Source organism: Lepidochelys kempii, chromosome 3 (genome assembly GCF_965140265.1).
Source record: "Lepidochelys kempii isolate rLepKem1 chromosome 3, rLepKem1.hap2, whole genome shotgun sequence".
NCBI lineage: Eukaryota > Metazoa > Chordata > Testudines > Cheloniidae > Lepidochelys > Lepidochelys kempii.
The window spans coordinates 144737711-144760958 of record NC_133258.1 but is presented as its reverse complement, the minus strand read 5'-3'; the positions used below and the strand labels follow the sequence as shown (position 1 = coordinate 144760958).

Sequence of the window (23248 nt, the reverse complement as noted above, 5' to 3'; positions counted from 1 at the left end):
CAATTATAATAAAAAGAACAGAACAGTAAAACTAGCAAATTAATATGAATAATAAATAAAAAGTAAATAAATAAAAACACACATCAGTGAATAAAAAGCACAATATGTGGCATTTCAGAACAATTATGATAAGCATTTCCAGAACTCACAATAGTACACAGTTTTAAACACTGCAATATATGATCCAAGGTTAGGATTACAAGTGAAATAAAATCAATTAAATTGAAGGTAGAAGTATTTTATAAAGGAAAAAAAGTATAAAGAGAAGCTAGCTTGATTGCCTTAGACACTCCACAGCAAAATCAAGAGAGTCAACTGAAGGGGTGGGGGGAGAACATTTAGGCCTTGGCTCAGGAAAGCACTTACAGCTCATGTGCAAGTGCTTTCCTGCAGCGGTGCCTTAAGAGACAATGACATGCCCTTAAAATGACCACATTTTAACAATTATTCCACACTGTAGCTTTTATATTAAGAACTGGAATCATATACTTTTAAAAAGTATTATTGGTGGAGTACTGAATTTTTTAAAAAATTGAGAGCTGCCCTTTAAACGAACTATGTAAACTGCACGTGTAAATATGCTGTTTTATGTTGAACTATGTGAGAATGTATGTGTGCACACAGACACATGTCCATTGTATGTACAGCCCCAGTAACAGTAAACTGTGGATTTATCTTTTTTGATTTTTTTAAATTAGTGCTGCAACAATGTTACAGTCCTTAATTTAAGAGCTGTAACATGGGGAAGCTGTTAAAGCAAGATCTAACCATCTTGACAGAGTCCTTTTTATAGTGACAGCATATTAGATTATTCTGTATAGTTCAGTATTGATTAGAAAGCTGAAAATAACTGCTAGTTACTGAATACTATCAGGGATAACAGTATTTAAACACAGCATCTGAAAATGTAAATAAAAATTTTCATTTATTCTGTGCCAAAGTTTAAGTGTCGCTGCGCACCTGAATGTCACAATTAAGACATTTTCTATACCATAAACAAAGTCAGATTCCGTGTTTTGCTACAAATTGCAATGAAACACAAGTTTAACAACCTATTGGTTTTCATTGTGAATGGTAACATTAAGTTATTTTTTACATTTCTTTACACTAGTGGAATATTATTTCAGTTTGTACTTTTGAATTATCAACATTAAAATAAACAGAAGATTCAAATATCAACTTGTGAAAAGTATTCTTGTTCTCCATAAGTGGTGAGAACATGTGGAATATATGATCACATCTGGTAATTTTCAATTTCAAAAAGAATTTTGCCCCAACTACATCTCTTCCATAATCTTCTTCTACACCCCCTCCTTCTACCCACAGATTACCCACATTGCCTGTCTACCTACTCTCTTTGTCTTCTTCATCCAGTGGAGACTTGATAAATCCTATTTTTGCTGCTAAATGCTTAGAACAGCCACTCGCATAATCTGCACTGTGTTCTGTTTCATTCCTACCCTCCTTGAAAAACAGCTAAATCCAATAACATTTTAAAGCAATGCTTTATGGGTTATATTAAATGGTACTGCTGCACATTAATTATACTGGAGTGGTTTTTTATGTTGATACTTTTAAATCCTGTCAGGGAGGACGTAAAGCACATGGAAAGGCATTCTTTTTTAGTGTGATTAGAAATCCAAAGAAATAAAATAAATATTGTTTTAAACGCACATTCACTATTTTGTGGAGGTTTTAGGAGTCCCCCCCAATATTATAAAATATTGTACCTCCTGTGCTTTTACAATGCATGGTCCTCAGGGCAGGGAGCTGTCTTATGTTTATCATATTTCACCATTTGTACAGCACTATGTACCTGCATAGTGCTATATAAACAATAAAAAAGGGCAACTGCACTGATACATTCACATAAGTACAATACAACTCAATGGCTGAATTAGGGAGTGGGAGAAGCAAGCCCGTAACATATATTTAAAAAAAAAGGAGGCAGGAGGGTTGTCTGCTCCAGATTTTTCATCTGACAACACTAAGTATTGTGAGTTTGACCCACTCGTTTGTACACCCTCCCACTCCCTCTACAATTCTAGCATTGGTTAAATTCTCTGCTGTCAGACCATGACAGAGCTGGATCTCCATTTTTCTTAAAGTCTGTGATGTGTCTCAAATGTTTGGATGATTTAGGCTGCACCATATTTTGATTATTCAAAAAGATTAAAGAAAATATGAAATAAGAAAGAACTATAGTGCAGTGTATAAGATTATTAAGAGATTATACAGTGCCAAATTCAGTAAAAGGAGAAAAAAAGAATAAGTCAGGAACTAAAGAAATGCAAGTATAAACTGCCAAGGGCAGTAACAGTAGTGGAGTTAGCTAAGTACGGTATCTGAAGGTTAGATATTGTGGGTTAAAACTACCAACTTTAAGCAAGGGAGAGGGTGAAATTTATGTTGGTTCTTATAAATTGGTGTTACGTCTTTTTTGAAGGGCCGGAGCACGTTGGTTAAACCTTCACTGAGGACACCGAATGTCTGCATATCTACAGATTCTAAAGAAATCTCTACCTATGACAAAATAATTGCCCTATTTGCTGCAGGATCCCTTCTTCCTGATGAAAAAAAATATACCCACCATTACTTCTTTTTAAGGAAGAGGGTGTCTGATAACATTATAGGTGTCAGTGACACTTAGAAACACTTATGACAGAAGACAGACTGACTTTCCATTAGTGTTCCACAGGAAATAACTGGCAGAAAAGAAATGGAAGACTAGAGCAGATGATTGCTCAGGTAAGCTACTGTTATGTCATAATAAAAAGATCAACTCCGAATACAACGGGATCAACGGAGTAAAAGAAGCAAGTTACAAGATGGAGGGGATATTAGAAATGTTAGTGCATAAAATTTTTAAAAAGCAACATGAAAGGTAAATTTTATGCAGTACTTTAAATTTTCTCTCAAAGACTGTTTAAAACTATTTTAAAAGATACTTTTCTGCTTTTATAATTTTGTTAGTCATTATTTTGATTATTTGAATTTTCTTTTGGTCTGGTGATCAAAATCCATTTTCACAACTTCGTCCAAGTCTGTTTGAGGAATACTATACACTTATCAAATAAGTACATTCCTGCCTCTCTGCATACCTCCCATTTTTCATACAGAACATAAACATATATAAATAAATATTCATGGATTTTGCATATTTTATATGCACATGGATTATGATAAATATGCTTTCAGAATAAAAATACGTACAAGTATCCAAATGGACAGTACTTGTCACATACTATGGGTTTGCATTTCTTAGGCCTTGGACGGCACTGACAGATCTCACAGTTGTGGACATCAGTCTGGAAACCGAAGGAACAGTCCAAGGAACACCCTGATATGAGGCCAGTACACAGCTCCTCTCCTGTGAAGAACACATGCAGCTTAGCACAAAATGAAAATTTGTTGTTCATATCAGAAAAAATGTATCTATATACATTCCTCCTTTTGACTTTTTACTGGTTTAACTGTTAAGACTACTAACATTTTTACCTCGACTACCCTAATATTCCTCTACGATTCTACAGTTATGGCCCCAAACACTGCAGTTTGCATCCGTGTTACTACCGTGTTTTGGACCTGTATTGCAGAATACCATAGTGAGTGTTTGTTTTTTAAATAATTATTGGTTCCAAACAAAAACTTGGGAGTAGGCACCTTATATTTAAGGAGTTGCTAGGGAGAGGTAAACTTTCCAACTGAGTCCAACATTCATGAGTCATGCCACATTAAATTAATATCCACAAAAAGTCAGTAACACCACATACCGTCTATGTTTTATTTTTGTTTAACAGATTCACGTGCAGTATAATGTATTTTATTTTGAACAGTATTAATCCAAAATAAAATTGGATGAGCTATTATTTATTAAGGATCTCTATTTGTTATTTACACTGTTGACTGTCACCTGTTTGAGTATTAAGACCTCCCTACTAAAAGCACATTACTACAGTGCCAAAGAGGTGACTTAATCTTAAATACACCTGTTGGATTAAGTCACAGTAAAAGAGCTTGAAGATGGAGTCCAATAGCATGATTAAATAGCCTCTTGTGGGAGCAATAAAAAAAAAAGATAGCGGATTGGAGGAATCTGATTACATCTAGTGTAGTGATGTCACGAAGAGGGTGTGACTTATGTTCACTTTCAGCAAACCTTTATTACTTTGAGAATAACAAGTTTGCTTTTCTTCATGGGGGGAAAAACAGTTTAAAACACTCTAAGACATTGCCAAGCCATCAGGTGTATGAATCCATATATAATCAGTTTTCCTTTTCTGTGCTGTTATATATTTTTAGGCACGATTCCGTGGTATGGAGAATAGCACATCCTTTACTAAATTCCTAACACTTAAAAGTGTGGCATAATGGTGAAATGTACATTTTATATATTGGTTGGGGGTGTGTGTGTGAGAAAACAGGAATACACAATATTCATTAATTTAGAGAGGGTAAAACAGAGGAAGAGACCTGGGAAATGACTAGCCACAGAGAAAGCAATAATGAAAGAGAGGACAAGAGAAATATAGGAAGAGAGAAATCAGAAAGAGAAGAATGGACCAGATGGCAAGTCAATGCAGACATACACAAAGAGAACAGAAATGAAGGTTGCTCACCTATACTGAAGTTCTTCGAGACGACCTCTGCACATTCACACTCTTGGAATACATGAATTGTGCGGCTTGGACCAGTACAACTTTCTAGTAGCAGTGCCTGTTGCAGAGCTCTTGTGCCACCTATTCCTCATTCAGAGGATGGGGTTATAAAAAGGGAGTGTGGTTTGCCTGCCAGATGAGTTCCTTTCATCATGTCTTCAAAGGCAAAACTGAAATTAGGACTCTAAGGAAGAGGGGAAGGAGGATGCGGAATATGAATGTGCAGAGGTAATCGTGAAGAACTCTGGTTACAGGTGAGTAACCTTAATTTTTTCTTTGCGAGTCCTCTGCATATTCCCACTTGGGAGTTGGGCAATCAGCACTTCTCCCTCTGGACTGTGGGACCAAAAAAACCTAGCTAAATAGATACTGTAATGCTACTTTACTAAATTGCTTATCAGATTCAGATTCCAGATTTAAACAGCAATATTTTGTGAAAAAATTGAGCTCTAAATGGCAGCTCTACAGAGTTTGAATATGGGAAGACAAATGAAGGCTTGTCTGCATGGCAAATCACTGAGTGGCAAGCCGAGGTTGTATCTACAGCACCCCAACTTGCTGAGCAATAACTCATCATGTGGACACTGTTACCGCACAGTGAAAATCCTGGAGTACAACCTCCACAATATGAAAATTTTCACTGCACTGTAGCAGTATTCACATAGGAAGTTACTGTGTGGCAAGCTGAAGCATTGTGGAGTCACATCCTGGCTTGCCACGCGGTAACTTGCTGTGTAGACAAGCCCTCAGGGAGGCCAGGGAATGTTCTTCACTCTGAGTGTGTTCTAAGCCCTTCTGGAAGAGGCACAGGTGTGTGTTCATAAACACTTTTCAGTAGAGAGTCAGACATTTAGAAAGGCACTGGCATGTGACTGCCCGAGCTTTACTCTTTTCCCTATAAGAGACAAAGAGTCTAGGTGATTTTTTGTATTCCTTAGCCATACTCAAATAGAAGATCAATGCTCTCTTAGCATCTGAGTAGTGTTGCTTAACCTCCACTGAGTGACAGTGAGGCCTAGGGAAAGATCTTGGTAAGTTAAGATTGAATTCTGTTGCCACCTTTGAGAGAAATTTCAGGTTGGCTAAAGGATCACTTTATCTTCGTGAATAACTTTTGAGGGGGAGGGAGGGGAAGAAGGGGAGAGAGGCAGAGTCCAGCCATGACAGCCTATAGCTTGCTCAGTTTTCTAGAGGATATAATTGGTATAGAAAAGGCTGTCTCAATTGAGAGCTGAAATAGGGAACATTCTCCCATGGGAATGTTGAAGGGAGGATTCATGAGCTGAATAAGGACTAGAACATGAATAAGGACTAGACCATGCAGGTGAGGTTCTCTAACCACAGGGTAGACATTCATTAGCCCCTTCAAGAACCTTTTTACTGTATCATGGCTAAATATAGTGTTTTTCTCAATTAAGCTGTGATGAGCAGAGATGGCTGTGAGATATACTTTTACCAATGACATGGAGAGCCCCAAGGATTTGAAATACAGTACTCCAGTATGGATTGAACAGAAGCTGAAAATGGATTTCTGTTATAGCTGGTTCTCCAAAAAGATGACCTTTTCCATTTATGACAACATAGGTGAGTTGACTGTTTCCTGGAGGACAACTATGTCTCCTGTACTGTTTCTGAACAGTTCCAGATTTTCCGAAGTCCTGTGGCCCATGGTGTTAAATGGAAAGAATCTGGGTCTGGATAGCAAATCTAACCTCTCTTCTGGTCAAAAGCTCTGGAATTGCAGGCAAAGATAGAAATCCCTTATGATAGTTGCAGGAGATCCAAAACCACTATTGTCTTGTCCAGGCCAGGGCTATTAGAATAACCCTGGCTTTGTCTTGCTTGATTTTCCTGAGAACTTCCTGCATTAGACGAATTGTGGGGAATGCATAGAGGATATCCCTACCACCAGCCCTGAAGAAGTACTGCTGAGATAGACTGGTTGTCTGCTTTTGCTCTGGAATAAAACCTTTGGAGTGGTGTCTTGTTGAAAATAGGTTTCTCTCTGGATACACTCATAGAAAGATGATGATGTTTACTTCTAAATTCTTGAGTGATCCCTTGTGCTGATCATATAAGCCTCTGCTCAGCTGATCTGCCCGCATATTGTCCTTGTCAGCAAGACAGAGAGTTACAGGATAAAAATTGGTGTACTGTGCACCACTCCTATAGAGCTACAGTCTCTGCACAGGTGGCTATAACACGTCTCTCTCCACAACCCCCATCCACTTCTTCATGTAAAATACTGCTGTAATATTCTAAGGCGTTACCTGAACCACACTGCCATGCAGATGAGCGAGAAAGTACTTATGAGCCCAATATATTGCTCTAAATTTTAAAATGTTGATAGCAATTTTTTCTCCCTGGAATGCCAGTCACTTGTTAGATTCTTTTAATAAGCCCCAACTGGAAGCACTGGAGGTGACTGTAGCTGACGCAGCTAGGGGTTGAATGCAATCCCTTTGAGGGCATCGCAACACTGAGTCCACCATATGAGTGACAGGAAGGCATCTCTGGGTAGTGGCAATGTCATAAACATGCGGTCTCTATTTGGAATACAGCATCTTGCTAACCAATGTTGTAGAGGAGTCATCTTAAGAAATTTGTACAGAGTTAAATTGTGTGGCTGACGCTATAAAGCCCATCAACTTGAGGAAAAACATCACTGCTTGACAAAAGTTCTCCTGTATTATTGCTATTGCTGTAAAGATTTGGAAATGCCTCTCTTCTGGAAGAAAAGCTCTGTCTTTCTGAGAATGCAGAACTGCCCCAATACAATACTTGACCTGGTTTCTTGAACCTCAGTGTTTGGAACAAGATACATATCTGTGATGTAGCTTTTGCTAGGTCCTCCTGTAAGGACACCGTGATAAGCCAATTGTTCAAGTAAGGGTACATAGATATTAGGACATCTCATATATGTTGCTACTGCTCAAAAACAGTTCGTGAATACTCCATCTACCATAGAGAACCCAAAAGAGGACCCTGAATTGATATTGATCTCCTCCCATCACAAAGTGTAGATATTTTGGATGGGAAGATCTGATTCACAAGTGAACATAAGCATCTTGTAAATCAATTTTTGAGCCCCAAACCTGTCTTGGCAGGAATAAGGAGGCAGGGAGTGAGCCTAGGGTAAGCATGAGAAATTTGAAATTGACACATGAGAAAGAAAATGGAATATATAGCCAAAAAGAATGTGGGAGAAAAAAAGAGAGGAACAAAGAAATGGAAGCAGAAAGAAAATATAATACTGTGGTTTGTACACTTTCTTAATTTATTCAAACATATTATCCCAGTCATCTTTTAAGGATGTCATTTATTATTTTATTTTTTCACTGTTACTTTTAATTTTTTTAAACATACTGCAGATCTTGCATGAAATGTGGTGAAGGAGGGCAAAAGAATTCTTTCTTGGAGCCTCCATTAACATCAATAAGCTTTGAATCAGGCCCTAAGACACCATTATGCTTAACCTCAGCCATGATTTGGGACTGGAGATGCGCAAACAATTTCTTTCTTATATTTTGCTTTGATTAGTTCGTTGTATCACTTTTAGACAGCAGTGTTAGATTAGCATTTTATATCTTAACTCAGCACATGCTAGTAGAGATGTCTATTATACTATTTTGTACAGCATCATCAACGAACTCAACGCAGTGACATACACAGAGGATGACAACATCCTGCCCTAATAAGTTTATAATCTAAAAACATTATATGCCATCTGATGTATAGAATGGAAGATTCAGTGTCAACACAGTGCAGATTTTCTTAGTTAATAATTTTAGTGGTGATTTATTATTGAAAGGCTTTTCATTTGTAAGTGCTATTTGATATTACTACTAATTGATTACTCAATGAATTTGTATACTATGAAGTTCTTTTAAGACATTTATTATGTTCATATTGCCCATTTACTATTACTGTTCATACAAATATATGTATCTACTTTACTAGAAAGTTGTCCGATCTGCCATGCTCTGCAGATAAGTGACGATGAGCTCTGGCAAAGAGCAGAAGGAGCAAGAACCACAGCCAACAACTCTCCACTATAAATACTCTACTATCCCTAAAAGTGCACATCTAAGGATGGTCTGCAAAAGTGCCTCATTTGACCTCAGCCATTATGGTAGTACCAAGAGAAAGCAGCAGCTTTTAAGCTAGCTGGATCAGAAACCATGTATGGCTGTATTTATTAGAACAGATGTCATCTGAAAGCAGACGGGAAATCAGTGCAGTCTGCAGAACACGGGTGTAATGCACTTATTCCAAACTTGAACTAACAGGTGACCTACCACATTCTGTACTAGCTGAGGCTTCCAAAGGTCTTCAAAGACACAAAGAAGCAGAGAACACTGCAGCATTGTAGACATGAAAATTGAAATAGTGTGATTGACTGCAGTGAACTCCACATTATCATAGAAAGGCCACCTTCTCCCAGATATTGTAGATAAAAAGAAAAAGTAATGGCATGAGCCACTGCTGTAACCTGAGAATCAAAGAGTGATCAGGGCTTCAAAAATACCCCAAGCTGCTTATGAATCCATTAATTGAGGGAAGTCACAGCCATTACCATTTCCTCAAGTTGCTTTCCATGCCAACCATCGTCTCAATCTTTTCAAGATTCAGTCTCGAAAAGTTAAGATCCTATATCTTAGTCAAACACTGGGAAAGCAAGAAAAACAATGTTGCAATTTGATATACAGGAAACATATAGTCCAGTTCCATCAGAATGTGGACAACGCTGTAGTAAAAAATGCCTAACTGCCTGTAACAAACTAATACACATTTTGAACAAGAGGAGTGGCAAAACGGAAAAGATGTAAGGGATACTTCCTGCATCAGAGGGCCATTGTGATGGGTGAGCAGCTACCCAGCTGCCCTGTTGCCTCTCAGAAATAGAGCCATGGAAGGATCAGCCCTGTCCATCATTATCATATCTTATAACAGTATCTAAAACGCCTCATGCTGAGCTATATCAAACATCGTTGATGTATTTAACAAAAATAATATGGACACGTGACCATTGTCCATTACTAAAAAGTTCATCACCAAAATTACTAATGCTGTCTCTATACCATACACAGGCATCATACCAAATTGCTAGGGCCTCCAAGAGATCAGAGGAATCCACACAGATCTCAAAATACCCTGTCCACAAATCTGATCGCTTTCTAAACAATGAGTATATGCTTTTATGTGCTGAACTCAAACCTTCCTGGGATATTTCCATATTTGCCCAGTGGCCTAGATATCCTGACCTCACATAGAAGTTATCAGTGCAGAAAAGTCTGGGACATTCCAACACCACTTAAGGTAAGGGCTCAGTCAATATTAATCAGCAATTCAATAATTGTTATTGAACTGCCATTTAACATTAACATAAATCAGGTTATCAAAAGGCTTTCATACTGACAGGAAGGATATTATTGATCGAAAATACTGAAATAGATAAATTAAAATCTATGGAAAAACCTTCTGAGAACTCTATGTATTTCAAACACTCCCATTAGTCAAATTTCTGTAAATCAGCATTTTTATTAAACATACTTTGTGTGTAAGGGAAAAGAAAAGGTTGGAACAAGTTTTATATGTTTTATTGTACACTACAATAAAGGATTATGTTTTTGAATAAATATTTAAAATCTGAATTTCAAAATATTTACATTTTCTAACAGCATGATATTCTGGAATTAACTTTGTAATTTTAGGTAAAATATCCCCTAACAAACATCTGATGCCCAAAAAGACAATGGATTTGATCCCAATGATTTTCACACTTAACATCTTCCCAGCTCTCTGACTGAATACGTTATTCTGAGAATAGCCTTATAAATTGATACATGTAGATGCACAGATTGCATGAGGAAACCTGTAAGTGTGCAATGTGTTATTTCTGATTTACAATAATAAAGATCTGAGTAACATTCCTTAAATTAAATATTTCCTTTGTAATGATTCCAGCTCTCAGCTTCTTTTTTGTTACATTTCTAGCAGTTTCTTCAAAAGCAAGCATTCATACCACTAATTTCCTGCTTTTATAAATGAAATACCCTTTTTGTTTATTTCAAATCACTAATTTTCCATTCCAGTCAAAGCCACAGCACCAAAATTATTTAACAAATGCCTTGCTGTAGTGGCAGATCATCTTTGAGTCTGTAGGCATACCTATATGTCTGGATGATCGTCTTCTTCTAAATGCAATATTGACTACTAGCTTTAATTCTGATTCCTGTGATGAATCTGTGCTCCGGTAAAATGATTACCCCCCTAATGGTTGAATGGCAAACTTAATGACAGAGATACCATTGGTGCAAGGAAAGCACCTCCACGCAGGTGCACTGGTCTCTACCTTCCTATGATTCAGGCAGAATGTTGCTAAAGAATCTGCTTGCACCTGTACACCCAAAAGTAGCTCCTATGAGAAATCTGGCCTTTACCGGGGCTTTAAACTGATAAGTCTTCTGGGTTAGCTCAAAAAATGTATTTCACTCAGCAAAAGGAATGTTCTACATATTCCCATAGCTCAATGTCTAACAGCACTGACTACACATGTGTTGCAAGAGCGTGTTTGTATGACAGCAATCCCATACAAACAATCAACAGAAGAGCAAAAAGCAGAGCACAGTAGAAGTAATTAAAACCCTAAAAGCTCTGAAAATTACAGGAAACATGGACAGCAAATGGTAAATATTGAGATAGACTTTTTACTCCACTTAAAAGTCAATGAGCACAAAAAAACCCCAAACCAAAACAAACTAAAAAAACCCACAGATGAGCAAAAAGTTGCCATGTTAATGATGGCGGTGGTTCAAGCAATTGAAAGTACAATGTATTTGAACTGTTAGTGAAAAGACTGGATAGTTTAGGCATCAAAATCAATTTTGTTCCATAGTGTTCTCTAAATGAAAAGGTATCGGATATACAGTACATGCGGGCCATGTGTTTCATTATTGAGTACAGCAGCCCATTTATGTCACTGACAATTCTATTATAGATTTGAGATTAAAAGTATTATTTTGCAAGTATGTGATCACACAAACCTCTTTGATAAGAGAGTAGGTGATCCATAGCATCAACAAGGTACAAAAGTGCTTACTCAGGGCTGCCCATGTGTTAGCCGATGGCCAAGGATGTTTGGTGAGGTGCCAGCTATGCCCGTTTTATACCATCCGTGACTTTAACCTCTAGGACGCACTGTCCCTTCGCGGCGGGCAGCCCGGGCTAGGCTGACGGATGCCCCAAGGTCCTAAACACCCGTGACTTTAACTGCTAGAGCTCAGAGCTCCTTCGCAGTGGGCAGTCAGGATTGACTGACAGGCGCCCCAAGAGTTTGCCCCGTGGAGGCGGCACAACTCAATGCTAGGCTCTTAGTACTCTCACCTAATGGCCAGGCTTTATAGCCAAAACGGCTGAGGTTCTTTAATTGTGTTGGCTGCTTTACAGTAAACCAGAGAAACAAGTCAGGCTTATGCACAAATGGTTACCAAAATTTATTAAACTAGATTCTAATCATGTGGTTACAAAATTGCTAGTGCCTACTTATTTAAATGTAGAGATGTTACACACACAAACAAGTTACAAAACTGAAGCCACAATCCCAAAGAAAGAAAACAAAGTATAGAGCTCTATTTCAAAATATGTGTACACTAAAGATAGGAGATCAGGTGTGGGTGCTTCTTACCCTCCTTGCATCTCTCGATTCCAGCGATGCCAAGCCAAGATAGGTCACTCAATTCCGCGGAAAGACGAATAAGGGACAAGGCTTAGGGACCCTCTTAGCTGCAGAAGCCTTGGGAGGCTGTCACTTATCTGACCAGCAGATAGATAGTGAAAAGCACTCAAAAATCATGGTGCTGTAGGTCCCATACTTATACCTCTGTACTCCTTTATTTTCTTTCTCCTTTCTTATGCCAAATTGGGGCTGGTCTGTCTGGGCGACGCCAGCTCTCGCAAGAGTAGTTTACACTTGCAAGGGAGAGAAACAATAAGTTTCGACTACTGGACATTCCTTTTATTAGGGTAAATATTTTCCCACCTAGGATGTTGGGGTGTGTGCATCACGCTATTTAGTAGGGGCTAAGAGCCATGTCTGTCACAGCTTCTCTGTCTGCTGGGAGCCTAATAGTTGTATATGTTCCCAGAGGCACATTGTAGCAGCACACCTGTGCTTCTCACAGCTTCAAAGGCTGTGCTGGAATTGATGTTAAGTGCCCTGTTGTTTTGGCTCCCTTGTGTTCCCAGCAATGCTGGTCTGAGGGGGGGGGGGGCTGGCTGGCTGGCTACACCATGTAATCCTTACTCATGGTAAGCAGTCACAGTGAACTCATTATAAATGGTGACAGGTTTCAGAGTGGTAGCCGTGTTAGTCTGTATCAGCAAAAACAATGAGGAGTCCTTGTGGCACCTTAGTGACTAACAAATTTATTTGGGCATAAGCTTTCATGGGCTAGAACCCACTTCATCAGATGCATGGAGTGGAAAATACAGGAACAGGTATAAATACATGAAAAGATGTGAACTGCCTTACCAAGTGTGTTAGTCTCGTTAGACTAACCTCACACTTGGTAAGGCAATTCACATCTTTTCAAGTATTTATACCTGCACACGTGGTAAGGCAATTCACATCTTCTCATGTATTTATACCTGCTCCTGTATTTTCCAGTCCATGCATCTGATGAAGTGGGTTCTAGCCCACGAAAGCTTATGCCCAAATAAATTCGTTAGTCACTAAGGTGCCACAAGGACTCCTCATTGTTTTTTCATTATAAATGAAGATTGCAGAATTTGGCATTCTGAAAAGCACAGCTAGCCCTGGAAGGCAATACAAGAAACTGAGAAGCTAGAGAGCAAGTGAAAAGCACAGAGTAACATTTGAGGAATATCCTGCAAAATCAAGGACAAAGACTGAAATGGTAAGACGGCAGATAAATTCAGCCCACAACTACAGCCATATAACCCAATGACATAAATGGGGCTGCATTGATGTAACACAGGGCAAAATTTGGGCTTGTGCCCTAGAAGCAGAAAGTGAAATGTGTGTTCAGGAAATAACTAATCAAGAAGAGTGAACTTGGGACAAAGTGCAACCTTTTTGGTGGGAAATATCATACAAATTTTTCATCATATGGTAAAAACTGTGCAAAAGGTAAAAGAAAAATCACTTTGCAATGGTGTGCTTATCAGGAGAGGCGTTTAAAGGACACTAAGATTTGAATGCCAATGGAAGATATGGACACAGCTGTGAGGTTTAATAGGGGCAATGGATAGAATGATAGCACAGCATACTGAAGTGCAAAACAAGTTAAGACTAAAAAAAATAGCATTTAGAAACAGACGGTACTGCTCACAGGAGCAAAATCAATACTGATGACATGGAAGATTTTGAAAGAGCTGAAGCAGAAGACAACACTTATGAAAAAAAGAGGTGATGAAAGCCTATGAAGAACTGATTGAGATGCAGGTAACATGCAGATTAAGGAGGATACAGCATAATGGTAAAGACAAACTATTTTTTAAATAGCTCCTACAGTAAATAGCCTTTTCTGGGAGAGAAGACCAGTGAAAAGCTGGGGATGATTAGATTTATTTTTAAAACAGTGAAATACCAATGTGGTCCAAAACCAAAACAGACTAGATAAGCAGCAGCAATTCCAGCCTGGGAAAAGCAATTTCCTGGCACATTCAGGGGATACATATACCATTCAACTGAAGGACATGATTCATTGTTAATACATGCCCTAAGTAGAGTGCAGGTGCCTTGGAGACAAGAGTTAAGGGAAATGCGAAACAGAATGATAGTGTCAAGTATCAGAGGGGTAGCCGTGTTAGTCTGGATTTGTAAAAGTGGCAAAGAGTCCTGTGGCACCTTATAGACTAACAGACGTATTGGAGCATAAGCTTTCGTGGGTGAACAACCACTTCATCGGATGCATGTAGTGGAAATTTCCAGAGGCAGGTATAAATATGCAAGCAAGAATCAGGCTAGGGATAACAAGGTTAGTTCAATCAGGGAGGATGAGGCCCGCTTCTAGCAGTTGAGGTGTGAACACCAAGGGAGGAGAAACTGCTTTTGTAGTCGGCTAGCCATTCACAGTCTTTGTTTAATCCTGAGCTGATGGTGTCAAATTTGCAAATGAACTGAAGCTCAGCAGGTTTCAGAGTAACAGCCGTGTTAGTCTGTATTCGCAAAAAGAAAAGGAGTACTTGTGGCACCTTAGAGACTAACCAATTTATTTGAGCATAAGCTTTCGAGAGCTACCGCTCACTTCATCAGATGCATACTGTGGAAAGTATAGAAGATCTTTTTATACACAGACAAAGCATGAAAAAATACCTCCTCCCACCCCACTCTCCTGCTGGTAATAGCTTATCTAAAGTGATCACTCTCCTTACAATGTGTATGATAATCAAGTTGGGCCATTTCCAGCACAGCAGTTGCTCAAGCTCAGCAGTTTCTCTTTGAAGTCTGGTCCTGAAGTTCTTTGCTGCAGGACGGCTACCTTTAAATCTGCTATTGTGTGTCCAGGGAGGTTGAAGTGTTCTCGTACAGGTTTTTGTATATTGCCATTCCTAATATCTGATTTGTGTCCATTTATCCTTTTACGTAGGGACTGTCCAGTTTGGCTGATGTGCATGGCAGAGGGGCATTGCTGGCACATGATGGCGTATATTACATTGGTGGAAGTGCAGGTGGATGAACCTGTGATGGTGTGGCTGATCTGGTTAGGTCCTGTGATGGTGTCACTGGTGAAGATATGTGGGCAGAGTTGGCATCGAGGTTTGTTGCATGGACTGGTTCCTGAGTTAGAGTTACTATGGTCTAGCGTGTAGTTGCTGGTGAGAACATGCTTCAAGTTGGTGGGTTGTCTGTGGGCGAGGATTGGCCTGCCTCCCAAGGCCTGTGAAAGTGAGGGCTCGTTGTCCAGAATGGGTTGTAGATCAGTGATGATGCATTGGAGAGGTTTTAGCTGAGGACTGTATGTGATGGCCAGTGGAGTTCTGTTGGTTTCTTTCTTGGGTTTGTCTTGCAGCAGGAGGCTCCTGGGTACACGTCTGGCTCTGTTGATCTGTTTCCTTATTTCCTCATGTGGGTAACTGCTGAGATTCAGTTCATTTGCAAATTTGACACCATCAGCTCAGGATTAAACAAAGACTGTGAATGGCTAGCCAACTACAAAAGCAGTTTCTCCTCCCTTGGTTCACACCTCAACTGCTAGAAGCGGGCCTCATCCTCCCTGATTGAACTAACCTCGTTATTCCTAGCTTGATTCTTGCTTGCATATTTAAACCTGCCTCTGGAAATTTCCACTACACACATCCGACGAAGTGGGTATTCACCCACGAAAGCTTATGCTCCAATACGTTTGTTAGTCTATAAGAACGATAGTGGTGAACTAAAGTAATAGCCAAATGTAGCCCACAGACTGGGTGAATTCAATAGCATGTGTAATAAAGGTATCAGGACACTCAGAATGCGCGTGGATACCAAAGAACACAGTGAGAATATAACGTAGGAGCATTACTGAGAAAAATAATGAGATATGAGGCACAATATTTTACAAAACTGGATTAATCAGATGAATTTAGACACACACAATTAAGTAACAAAAAAAAAAAAAGTGTACATTTAACTTCAGATTGGCCTAAACCAAAACACCGAGCTTGAATCCCCCTTAACTTTGGGAAAGTGGGGACCCAGATCCAAACTTTGTAATACTGTTGATGTAATGGGCATACTAGAACCATGAATATGAATATGCCTGAACTTTGAAAAGTGTGGAATTGAATATGGTTTTATATCCAAATTTCACTACCTGGGCCCACTTCCACAAGTAACACATACTTTGGCTTCCATATTGGAAAAAGTTCTGGTCTAGAAATGTTTCATAAAGGATGATGGACAGAGACAGAGTCAGAGTCTACATTAACAATGCGGTGATGTGGCTAAGTCTTAGAAAGACCATATCACAGGCTGTTGGAGAATTAAGAAAAATGCATCAATATAACTGAAGCTCATTTGCTAAACAGGAGCTGATGTAATTATGACAAACGCTAGCAGCAGCTGGAATACAGCTGGGACTGACTAAAACACAAGCAGTACAAGAAATGATAAAACTAGAATATTTTTCAAAAAATCCTTATAGGGAGCCTTGGATATAACATACTTCAAGGACAAGTTTATACCTAGTCTGACAGCTACAACAGTTGCCTTTAGAACATGCCAATGCTGGACAGACGTGGCTTCTAGATCATAAGGGGTGAAATCAAATTAATTAAATAATAGTTACAGGGCCAGTGTTAGCCTTTTTCAACCTGAGTAAGGAAACCAGTGTTTATAGATCATAGAATATCAGGGTTGGAAGGGACCTCAGGAGGTCATCTAGTCCAACCCCCTGCTCAAAGCAGGACCAATCCCCAATTTTTGCCTCAGATCCCAAATGGCCCCCTCAAGGATTGAACTCACAACCCTGGGTTTAGCAGGCCAATACTCAAACCACTGAGCTATCCCTCCCCCCAAAGAAAAGAAAAAAAAAAGGAAAAAAGGATGCTTTGGGGATAGGAGAGAACACAAAGGGGCATGCTTTCATAGCAGAGGGGACCTTTTTGACTATAGGACCAACAGAGACTGAAGTGTCAACAAGAGTGTCCACAAGGTTGGAAATCTGAAGGATGTGCTTAAGCAACTAGGAGGGGGTGGAGAGAATGGACTCTAGTCACAGGACCTAGGCAGTTGGACCACAGCAGTCTCAGAAGTGGGTTCTAGAAAAAGAATCTGCACTTAAAGTGTGCGCCTAGAGATCCAGGCTCAGGAAAGTTTAAAAGTACATAGATCTAACATGTGGACTCCAAACACAGCAGTCTGGTGAGTGTCCAGCAGGGGGAGCTTGATGATAGCTGTGACAGATTTCTCCCCCCTAAGAGATATGCTCTAGTTCACCCACATCTATTGGAATTGAAGCAGGAATTAATTCGTGGAAGTCTTATGGCCTGTGTTGTTCATGCAGGAAGTCACACTTGATAAAGGTACTGAGGGTACTGGAGATCTAATATGGGTCTCCATCCTCCCTTCTTCTTGGGGATTAGGAAATATTTGGAATAAAATCCCTTTCATCAATGTTGAGATGGTACTGGCTCTATGACTCTCCTTATAAGTAGCAAGTCTACCTCCTATAAAGTATCATCTCATGAGAGTGGTCCTTGAAAAGGGACGGGGAACGGGCTTTTGGAGGGTGAAGGAAGAGGAACTTTATAGTGTAACCAAAGTGGATAGTATGGAGAAGGATCCAGCATGGGTTGAAGTGGACTCCAAGGCATAGGTTACTATCAGTTCTAAAGAGGATACCCCATCTTACACAGGTTGCGTCAGAGGTTCTAGAATCTCCTGAGACCCATCATGGTTGATGTCTCTTGGAGAAGGTGATGAGTGTCACAGGGTAGCTGGTCTCTGAACAGCTTGAGCCCAGCTCTCCTGGACTGGAGCAGCTGGGCTCAATCCAGCTAATTACAGTGGACTTGGCTATACCTGGGCCTATAAAGGGCTGCTATTAGGCAGCTAGGGGGAGGAAGGGCTGAGGCAGGCTGAGTCCAGAGCAGCAAAGGCCACACTGGAGGGGAGTTAAGTCCTGTGGTGAGTCCCTGGAGCCAATGGGGCCAGGGAATCAAGGAAGCAATCCCACAGCTGCAGTTCCAAGAGGGGATCAGAGCTGGAGGAGGCAAGAAAGTTGCCAGAAGCCGGAGACCCTTGGAAGGGGTGGCCCTAAAGCCTGGGGGCCAGGTTTTGACTTAAGACTGCCTTCTGTTTGTTAACCAGTGCCTTAAAAGAATAAACCCCCATAACTAAGTATGGCATGGCAGCACATGGTTGGAGGTGGATGCAGCAACAGCCCACCCTGTGACACTGTCCTTTTCCCATAGCAGAACTGCCGAAGAAAATGTGGGCTTCCATCGCCAAAGACAGTGCTGTCAAAACCATTGAGGAAATATCCCAACCACAAGAGGGAATAGCAGACCAGCTTCTTTCATAAAGCTCATGGACTGATAGCGTCATTTCTGTGTGTATATAAAGTCTGCTGCAGTTTCCACGGTAAACATCTGATGAAGTGAGCTGTAGCTCACGAAAGCTCATGCTCAAATAAATTGGTTAGTCTCTAAGGTGCCACAAGTCCTCCTTTTCTTTTTGCGAATACAGACTAACACGGCTGTTCCTCTGAAACCTGTCATGATCTTCCTTGTAAGAATCAGTTCTGACAGACAGCTCAGATTCAGATCTGAAAAGATGTTGATTTTCTCCAAAGCTGTGTAATCATCACCACAAAGTGTCTACTCTCTTTGAACTTTTGGTGTCAGCTCACAAGTGCGTGTCAGTGCTGATGATGTATGGATGGTGGTCAGTTCTTTGCCGTTACCAATGGTCATACCAGTCTATGCTCAGAGCCCTGCATGGAAACAAAATTTGTATCTGCATCTGATCTGCAAAATGACCCACTGATATCTGCATCTGCAGATATAAAGCGGATATCTGCAGACTTGCAGGGCTCTACATACAAAATTTTTATCTGCATCTGATCTGCAATCTGCAAAAATGGTCCATGGATATAAAGCGGATTAGCAGGGCTCTATCTATGCTCATGCCTCTTTTTACTCAGTACAGAAAGTGCTGAAGAGGAGGGTCTCTTAACCACAACCTTGATGGGTTTTTGAGCTTCCCTGAACCAGGCGCGAAGAGTCACCTGACCTCAATAGCACATGGGCAAATCAGATCCCCTCTCAGAAGTGGAAATAGAGCGGTATTTTTCTGTAAACCCTAGAGAGGGTTTCTTGCCCTGGTGGTGAGCCTGAGATGAGGAGTACTTGCCTCTACCTTTGCCTGTCCCTCCATCCAAAGTGGCAGTGCTGGGTAATGCGTTCAATCTCTCAGCCAGCTGTATGGGGGGGAGGGGTCTGCCCAGCCCAGATCCAACTGGGACCTCAGAGCCTGTTCCATGAGGTATTTCCTAACCCTGAACCTCCTACACTTGATGGGTTCAGGGTAGGTAGGAGTGACAGATGCTACATTTAGCAGATATATAAGCTTCTCTGAGGCAGAGGCACCTCTGATGGTTGTTGCTGACTGGGAAGAAACAGGGCAGGAGATGCAGTTCTTGATGCCCAGAGTCCCAGGCATAATTGGAGTCCCATACTGGGAAGACTGTGTGCATGTGGTGTGGGTGTTCCCTGAAATCTAACTACTTAAACTAAACTAAGACTTTTTTTATATATGTTATTTAGAATTTATAATACTTGCATGTTCAATGTCGGAGAATCAACTCTGTGGACACTGGAAGGTTCTATCTTTGACCACGGAGCAGTAAGAAGGAACTGGAGAGGCGGTCAATCTGAACTGCGCCTTACACTCACAGATCAAAGCACAAGAAGGGAAAGAGTGCAGACCACCAGACACTACTAGCAAAAATCTTCTTAGGCACATGGTGCACAGGAGTACCCAGAGTAGAATACACACAGGGACCAGCATATGAAGAACAACTGATTTTAAATAGGACAGGAAAAGGCCCATGAGGACAGAACAAAAGAACTGTAGCAGGGATTTAAAAAGGGACCCTCTCTCAAGAGAGGGCAGTAGTCATTTAAAGGGAACTAGACCAAGGTCCAGGACCCTGCTGAGGAGTGTCTGAAAAGTTGGGACAGCCTAGTCTGCCATCAATGGATGCTAAACATTTAGGTAAGATACACACACGTAGAGTGTTTACTCTTTTCAAATCTGCTTTGTTCCCACTGCTAAAATAAACAATATTTTTGTTTTAAGAAGGCTGCCTGATCACTGTATTACTGGTCAGCCTCCTAAAGGGAAGAACTGCAGGTGCCCAAACTCAGTTGGACATGCAGGGCAAGAATGGTTGATACACATGGTACTGTAGCCCAGAGCCCGGTCTAAGAGTGGGAGAACAGTGGAATTCCGCCCACTGATAGCTAAAGGCATATGGTATGAACACCTACAGGGGGACACTCAGAGAGACCTGAAAGGGGACAGCAGTGCAGCTAACCCTGTAACAGTGACAAGTGCTATTTTAGCTGCAATAGTTATCAGCATGGAATCTTTTTTCCCCCCACAGGCATGGCACCTCAATGGATCATAGCTTGTCAGACAGAACTTCAAACAAATGGCCGATGCATGACCCTAAGGTGTGTTGAGCATGCCCAGCTTCCACTGAATTCAACAAGATTTGGGAGGGTGTTCAATACTCTCAGAATCAGGCCTAAAGGAGATTCTATTTAGTCCACAAAGAATTCCATAAAGGACCTTAATTCAGAAATTCCATAAAGGAATTTAATCCATAAAGGACCTTCCACTTGAACCTCTATCCTAGTTTTATTATTTAGCCTTGTGAATTGACTTCTTAATTGCTGTCTCCTCTGGTATGTGTTCTTAAACTTAGATATAAGCTTATCTTCCATTTACTGTTTTTCACACAGACACTTTGGTGCTCTGGCCAATCTAAAATTCTGAAGTGGTCACAGAATTTCTTCTTATAGATAGTGCATTTCTTTCCATGTTTCTTTTCCTGATCCCTTTATTCATGGGCAGACATTTATTCCATAATTTTGATGTGAAGCAGGCTCTCATCCATTACCTAGACACAGCCATTCTTTTTATAAATCATCCAGGCTACTTATGTCTTTCGAAGAGAAATCCAAGAGGTGTAAAAGCTTTTGTTTTGTATTTTGTCTTCTAATTTGCAGACAAAGTTTCAGATACCAGATGGTCCTAATGTTAATTAAACAAGAGCTATGGCAGCATTTAAAGCATGCCTTTGTATAGTGTCCATTTCTGAGATTTGTAGTGTGGCTACAAGCAGCTACCTACATATCTTTACCCATTATTATTCTCTTGATGTTGAGACTAGATCATATTTCAGGAGAGCTGTTTTCAGTACCTTTTTAATTAAGCACTCCTCAGCCATCCTCTTAGTGTGGATTGCTACTGCTGGTTCATCTGCAGGGGTGGGGAACTGGCAGGCAAATTTATGAAGGAGAAAACTAGGGTACTTAACAGTAACCAGAATTTTCTGAATATATTGCCTCCACCGATCCACATTAACTCTTCCTCCTTCTCTACTGATTTCCAATACATGGATGAAAACGGAGGGTTGGAGTGTTGAGACTCTTGAAAACCCTGCTTAAATAAAATGTTTCATGAGTGTACTGAGTGCAGATGGCCCTAATAAGTAATTGCTTTAAACAGTTCTGGGATTTACATAGTACATATGGCTCCAGGAATGTGGACATGTACCGGCAATATCTTGAAGAAATATTTACTAGCAAGTAACCTGGCTTTTGTAGTCCTTCTTACAGTTTTTGTTCCATGTGACAATCCTCACACATCCAAGCCAGTTTGAATGAATTTTGCTAGTTTGATTTCATGAGGCATATATTCTTTACTAAAATCAGTATAGTGTTACCACCTATTATTCTTCCTCCTCCCCCTTAGGGTATTTTTGTAATTATACTAAGAAAAGAGATCAAGTTTATCCAGTATGATTTGTTCACCATAATACAAACCCATCCTGTTGAATGTGTATATTTTCATTATTCTCTAGGTGTTTATTTAAAGATAATATTTGTATTTTATTTTACTAGGGATTGAATTTAGAAATTTACCATACATTTACTGTCAGGATCACTCTTTTCTAGTTCTAAGAATTTATCTCATTATGTTTTTTCCAGCATTCTGGTATTTCCCCATTTTTTCATGATCTTTCATAATTAATTGTCAGAGGTTCAATTCCTTTGTTAACCAATGACATTTATACTGAAGGATAAGGGTACCCTATCTCTGCCAGGACTCGTCTACTTTTCAGCAAGCCAAATACCCTTAGGATTATGAGAACATGCATCGTGCTGAGAACCAGGAAACCCTGATTTCTAGACTCACTTCAGTAAATTGATGATGATAATTCTGTGCCTTTCGCAACCTCTATCATTGAGCAAGGTCTCACAAGTTAGACAAGCCAGAAACAGAACCCAAATCTTACATGGCAGATCCAAGTCTCAGACACTTAACAACATTAGCAAATATTTGTTCTTAGCTATGCCATCTATTAGTTAGGGCCAGTCCTGCATATGTAACCCAGCGATTCTGGGTCCATAGATGAACACTGCCTTCTCCTGCTGCCAACTCAAGAAATTAGTCCTTTCGTTCCAGGGGAAGTTGTCTCAATTGCAGTGCTAAAGATTCAGGATTCAAACCCTGCTGTTCAGAGATTTGAGATTCTCAGGGGCCATGGGTCTCGAATCCCAGGACACAGCACTTTTAAGAGCCCGTACATTCCAAACCGCCACCCAGTGACCTGCAAACAGTCACCAGAACTTGAAGCTCAGATTTGGCAGAGGACTCTAGTCAAGGGATCTGGTGGGCGAAACTCCAAGGCTTCTCTTTAAACCAAGCAGAGGAACAGGAAGTCATGCCTGCAACTTGGTCTTTCCCTGCTTAGGACTGCCTCCCCTGTGCTACCTGACTGACCCCCTGGTATCTTGACTGCCAGCCTGCCCACTGGCCTGTCTTAGATTGACCTCCTGACTCTGCCTGT

General features: G+C 40.3%; 1 protein-coding gene across 7 annotated transcripts in view; it reads right to left on the bottom strand.

Annotated features, from left to right (window-relative positions):
• Positions 1-23248, bottom strand: part of CRIM1 (cysteine rich transmembrane BMP regulator 1) — a 300103-nt gene that overhangs the window by 62071 nt on the left and 214784 nt on the right. For 5 of the 7 annotated variants that reach the window (XM_073338355.1, XM_073338356.1, XM_073338357.1 and 2 more), the window contains one exon: positions 3214-3370. The exons of the other annotated variants lie outside the window; for them this stretch is intronic. In XM_073338355.1, the coding sequence (XP_073194456.1) occupies positions 3214-3370 (157 nt within the window). The remainder of the gene's footprint in view (positions 1-3213; positions 3371-23248) is intronic. 7 annotated transcript variants of the gene reach the window in all.